The sequence below is a fragment of the Halyomorpha halys genome, unplaced genomic scaffold, assembly GCF_000696795.3.
Source record: "Halyomorpha halys isolate HHAL.00 unplaced genomic scaffold, Hhal_1.1 Scaffold450.1, whole genome shotgun sequence".
NCBI classification, from domain to species: Eukaryota; Metazoa; Arthropoda; class Insecta; order Hemiptera; family Pentatomidae; genus Halyomorpha; species Halyomorpha halys.
In genome coordinates this window covers 4,254-10,583 of record NW_027111919.1, presented here as the reverse complement: position 1 = coordinate 10,583, position 6,330 = coordinate 4,254, and the positions used below count along the sequence as shown (strand labels likewise).

The window sequence follows — 6,330 nt, the reverse complement described above, 5'->3', positions numbered from 1 at the left end:
AGTTATAACATTTAACATGGTAAAACATTTAACATTTAACACAACATCATGAATACCCCTATTGAAACCGAAAATAATTATCTGCCAAATTCTTACCCGTGTCGTTGCAGATCCTAGCACAGAGCCTCACCAATGAGCAAGTTCCTGTAGGATTTTTTTTAGAACTCACACGAATAAGTAATATAAACTGTGATAATATAAAACAAATAACAATAAAAAATAATTAAATAAAGAAATTACAAATTCAATTATAATAAAAAAAATTCACTGATAAAGGACCTTCCTAAGGGGATGAAAAGGGGTTATTATCAAGGTGCCGATATAGATTGTTCCCCTTGGATTCCTTATATGATGAGTTTGTGATAAATGATCCTCGGGTCTGATAGCATACGAAGTTCCTACCAGAGCCATTAAATTATTATCGTCTGTTCCTTAGTTTTAGGTCAGCTTTTCATAATACATCATAATTTTACTTAATTAAACTGTTAGTTAACACAAAAAGAAGCTATAATGAACTATTAATTCCGAAAAAATTCAGTAACTACTGTCAAAAGAATTTCAATAAGCCTCAGACGAAATTAACACAATTTTTATTAAAATTAAATATTGGATATGTTCTTTAAACTAAAAAAAAAACCTTACATGTTAAAATTGAATAAATAAATCTTAAAATACGGATTAAAATTAGTAATATTTGGTGACATTATTAAGAACCAAGAAAAACGCTAACAAAATAAATTCTTTTAAAATAACCTTCTGGATAATTTGCATATTTACAATATAATTTATATACATATATTTCTCTCCATTCCGTAAAGCATAGTAAATTACGTGAAATAAAATGCACGTGGAACAATCCTTTTAATTATTATATTGAATATGTCTTTTTTTGGGAAGAGGTAACTTTTATTTTAATTATATTATTTCAATTTCTTGAGACAGGGTAATTATTTATTAAATAAATCAAAACTTGTATACTTTTTTGTCTCAACACTTTTTATTTTTCAACAGTCCAACGTTTCGGCCATTTTAGCCATCCTCAAAGACATCTTCAATTATATTCAATCAATCACATTAAATTTAGAATTTCTTTCGCAGGCTATTCTGCACCAGGTCATTCATTAATTATAATTGAAGTTAAAAACCTATTTTTTAAAATTTAAAATCATAAATATTTAATTCTTCTTATATAAGATTATCCACACAAATTCACTACCATAAACACAAACCATGTCTTTTTTTGGGAAGAGGTAACTTTTTTTGTCAATATTATGAATGTATAATTTGATCAGGATGTGAAATTTCAATATAAACATTAGTCAGATATTTAATCTTAATTTTTTAGGAAAGTAGTGTAGCTAGAAATATCACACAGTGATCGAAAATAAGGAAAACACTTTTCAAGGCAGATCTGTAAGCAAAGGAAGTAAAAATAAAATTTCAATTGTTTAATTGAATTTCAATTATTTATATATTATTATATAAAATAATTAAAATTGTTAAAAGTGAATGTATAATAAAAGCTTTTATATAATAGGTTGTCCTATAATATGGCATAATTGGCCGAAACGTTGGACTTTTAAAGAAATAATAAAGAGTATTTTGAGATTTAACTTTTATACAAATTATTTTATTTAAATAATAAAAACTAGTCTCAGGAAAGTGAATATATTTAATACACAATGAAATTTTAATAAAAATTAATTTTGCTTCAAGCAGTGACGTACCCGTCAAAAGAAAAATATTGTGGGGGATGGATGTCATAATTCTGAATAAATACTTTTAAAAAATGAAATTTAGATTAGTTTTATAGTTATTTGACTTTAGCTGCAGTAACTTATAGTAAACGGAATAATAATTTCATGTCTAGAATAGAAAATTCATAACTGGCAGGTACACTAAACTACATGTTCAGACTCTTATTCTAATCGATAGCGGGTATCGAATCAAAAGTTTTAAAAGTTAAAAAAAAATTGATTAACTTTTACCGATGCAGTTAGTACTTCAATGCCGGTTTTATTAACAAGTGAAGTTTTTTTTTTAACATCAAAGAGAAGTCTATCGTAGGTATTAGTTTGTGAGGTTAAGAGCGAAATCATGATTTCATGTTATGAGCATTTATAATATCGAGTTAATATTTCCAGATTTTCATCTATCTATAAATTTAGAAGTGATTGGTCGAATTTTTTTCCACAATAAACTTTTGAATTAGTCGATCGCTTTTCGTGCAGTGTTTTTCGAAATGTTGCCTTTGGTCAAGGGAAGGTTTGAAGATAATGAAATCTCCGAATTATGGATTAGAAAAAAAATTTAGCGTTTTTGGTTTGTAGCTCAGAAAGTATGCATTTTTTTCACTGTTATTGTACACGAATCGATTCGTCTCTTGCCGAGCCATATGAAAAAAGCAATACTGATTCTAATTATCTATATTATATTTACGAAAAATTATAAAAACATAATGTGGCTCGGAGTAAAGTAGGCCAGCTAATTTTTTTGTAAAGAAAAGAGCATTTAATAATCGTTTTTAGTGTTGTCTCAAACTGCAAAATGAAATTTTGGAAATGAGAAAAAATATTACTGACTAAATTTAACTATATTATATTGAAAAATAAATTATAAAAACATGATGAGAATTAAAGTAAAGAAGGTCAATAAAATGTTTTTTTTTTTTTTAGAAAAAAGCAAAACATATTAGTTTTTAGCGTCGTCTGACTGTTGCTAGTCCAACTATTTATTTGTATAAATTTGTATACATAGAATTGGTATTATTGAAACTATTGTATAATTAAAAGCATTGAAATAAACTAAAATTGAATAAAACAGTAATTAAAATTTATTCACATGTACTATGCGGAACCAACTAATATTTTTGTGAATTTGTGCTTTATCCATTAATTTTAACTTCACATGTACGCAGGAAAGAGAGTTTCTATGTGACAATTAGATATAGGCAGTCTTGAATTTTGTTGTAAAAAAAAAAATCATCCAAGTAACTAACAAAACATAGTAAAAATTTCTGTTTCGTTTCCTATAGCATGTATTAGTTCAATATATGTTACTAATTCATAATAATAAAATATACGTAAATGTTTAATTTTATGTAAATATTATAATTTATATCAAAATATCAATCGTGTTCATTAAATCTATATGAATCCTCAAATATAGCAATAGCGAAGCATTGTCGGGTCAGCTAGTCTTTTATAAAACTACACTACTTAATCAAAGAAGATATATAAATCAAGTATTGCCGAAGGACGTGGTCTAGTTGCCACGACCCTCCCTTACTCCTATCATCGGCGAACAAAAGACGATGGACCACGAGGACACAAAACTGGCGGAGCTCCTCATTATAGAAAGTTTCCAAGAGGAAAGTCCCAACTTGGCGAGCTAAATCATGAGGACAATGAAGGTTCGAACCTGGGCTGATTGTTGGCTTTGTTGGTCAACAATAGTCTGTCGATGATCGACCTACCTCTAGGACCGTTAGGCAGGTCGGGTCATACAGGAGGCACTGGGCGACTCGTGGAGTTAGAGGTCATCTGGGCTGGAAGGGTAAGTGATGAGCAGGAAAGTGTGGAGAATAATGATGAGTTAGGGATTATTAAGATATCCTTAAAATATTTAGAGAAATATATTTATTTATAGGATAAAAACTAAATTAATTACAGGAAAAAAAACTAAATTAATTTCAGTAAAAAAACTGCAAAGGAAAAATATACTCTAGATCAACAACGGAACAATTGTATCTCTGGATGTTCAGGATTATTCTTCCAGAGAAGGCGGAAAAAATTGGTTTTCTTTTTTATTGATTGTGGCAGTATGTCCGACTGATTCTATGTCCATGTTCTGCACATATCATTTCGTTGGCAGAAATCAATAAAATAATATTTTGGTTAGTAAACTTTTTTGTCAATTTTAATAGTTTTCACTGTAACTATCAACCTTGTATAAAATTAATCTCGACTGTCTCATCCTACCACGACACCATGTTTTTTTTTTCTGTCCAATTTGAGAAATAGTGGAATAATATTACAAAATTCATATATTATAAAGAAGAAGATTAATTTGAATTGAGAACGACTTTCTAAACCACTACTATGGCGTCGGTCAAAGAAACCATTTCTGCTAACCATCCTCAATTCTATTTAAAAAAAAATAAATGAAAAATTTAACTACGAATTTTATTTTACGAAGTTATTATCACTTACTTATACTAACTAGTAAATATTATCTTTCTGTAGAAAAATTATCATTTGAAAAATTTTAAGAACAACTTTTCTGTTTTATTTTTGTCAATTTTTTCGACATTTAAACAATAAAAACCACGGTCTAAAAAATTCCTACAGATTTGAGAAAATTTCCTACTCATACTAATATCACTAAAAATGTCGAAAACTGCATCCGTTGGTTCTAAAGCAGCCGTCCTTTGGTCCATAAGGGATGTTGTACTTCGATATGGAAAAAAACCTTTTTTTGTGAATTTTTTCAACACTTAAATATAAAAATTTTAGTTGAAAAAATTCAGTACGATCTGGGATTAATTAAAGATGTGCTTATAAAAATGTTTCCTTTGGAAGATTAATAGCTGACCGTTTGTTCTATTATTACTAATAAATAGTTTTTGTACCTTTCTAAACCAGCTCGGATTAACTTCTTAAAAACGATTTTCATTGTTACCCGATCCCAAAGGTAGGAGTCCTATTTTGTTCATTCTTTTTAATTTTCTTTTGACTGCCCCCAGAACAACTTCCTTTTATATTTTGGATTTGGAAAATAAATAAATTAAAAAAATATAATATAAAAATAGATTTGAAATATAAATTCCAATTAACTGACAATATTAAGTGTTTTTTTTAATATTCGGATTCTTAGCAACCCTTCTTCTACATATATGAAAAATAGCTTACGTGGTAACAACATCCTGGTTTTGTTCTTCATCATCATCCTCATCGTCCGAGTCGTAGAATGGATCCTGGTCACGCTGGTTGTAGCGAGCTGCTTCGTCAGGGGAAAGGTTCTCCTTCCGCACGACCGTGTCTCCGCTCCGGTGGAGTTCCTTCTTCGAGACGCAGACTGCCGTGTAAGGGTCTTCCAGCAGGCATAATTCCTTCTTCTTGCAGTTTAGCGGTTGGCACAGTTCACCTGAGGAACAAAGAGGTAACTGGTCAGTTGCTTGTTCCGTGGGATAATACAAACAATAAAATTATATAAATGCAGTGCCTGAGTTACACCAAAAATAAGATTAAATACGAAAACAATTCATTGTCATGAAGGCGATTAACCCAAGTCCTTAAAAAGAAAACATTACCAAGATTTGGAAGTGTTATAAGAATGACGTCAGAAGGTTACCTGAATTAATAAAGGAATAGGATGTAGAAAAAATATGAACGTTATTTAGGTTGAGGAAAACTTCAAATAGAGAGTACACTCAGCCTCTATTAGGTATCTAAGGGTAGGAGGTAAACACTTTTTTTTTTTATAACTCTGGACTAAAGAACAGTTTTTCATAACTAAATATTTAACCCCAAAATCCTCAAAGATGTTACAACACATGTATGAGCCAGTGAGAGGTTTGAAGCACCGTCTCTTCGGAACAAGATTAAAATGGAGAGGAAAGCTACCAGGAAAAGTAAATCCAAAAAGGTGGGACTTAGAACAACCTTGAAGGACGTAGTAGATTAGTAGGAGCCAATAAGCAGTATTTTTTTCAGTTTAGGTTACAGTGAGGTACATTCCGACGTAATATAATGTAAAATACGTAAACCTGAGCTTCCAGGGTGTGGTCAGTTCCCCACTTTTTGGCCTCACTTTCCTATTGAAGGAGATAATGATATCCCACCTCTGTACCTTTATCAACATACTGCTATCTAGACTTCGTTTCATTCGCTGGAGGGCTATACCAGATACCACCAGGTAAGCATTTTGAGTAAATTTATTTTCTGCTCCAATATAAAACGCGATGTTCGATGTATCCCGGTTCCAGTAACATATTATTTTTTTTAAATCCCATTAATCTGATATAGTGCATTACATTATTTAATAGTTACCAATTTCAACAAATGATATTGGTCATATAAAAGTAAATACTAAAGAGTAGAACTAGTAATTCAAAGCTAAGCTAATAGGGAACGTTATTTTATCCCAGACTGACTGTGCAGGAGGAAGTTGGGGGAGGAGAGACAATAGACAAACTAAGAGACAAGCAGACGGGGCAATATTTACCCTGAGGACCCCTCAACTTCTTCAGCTTCCTCTAACTGCCAAGTTTTCCCAGGCTAATTCCATTGTTTAGGAGAGTAGCTCTGCCATTCATCGAGCGGCTCAGCA

The 6,330-nt window shown here is 30.7% G+C and overlaps 1 protein-coding gene across 1 annotated transcript in view; it reads right to left on the bottom strand.

The window, feature by feature from the left end:
* The window catches only part of Cow (Proteoglycan Cow), a gene marked incomplete at its 5' end in the record, with an annotated part of 44,923 nt that extends 39,778 nt beyond the window's left edge, over window positions 1–5,145 (bottom strand). Inside the window, 1 exon segment of the mRNA XM_014424046.2 lies at window positions 4,911–5,145. Within this exon segment, the coding sequence (XP_014279532.1) occupies window positions 4,911–5,145 (235 nt within the window).
* Window positions 5,146–6,330: the final 1,185 nt, after the last annotated feature.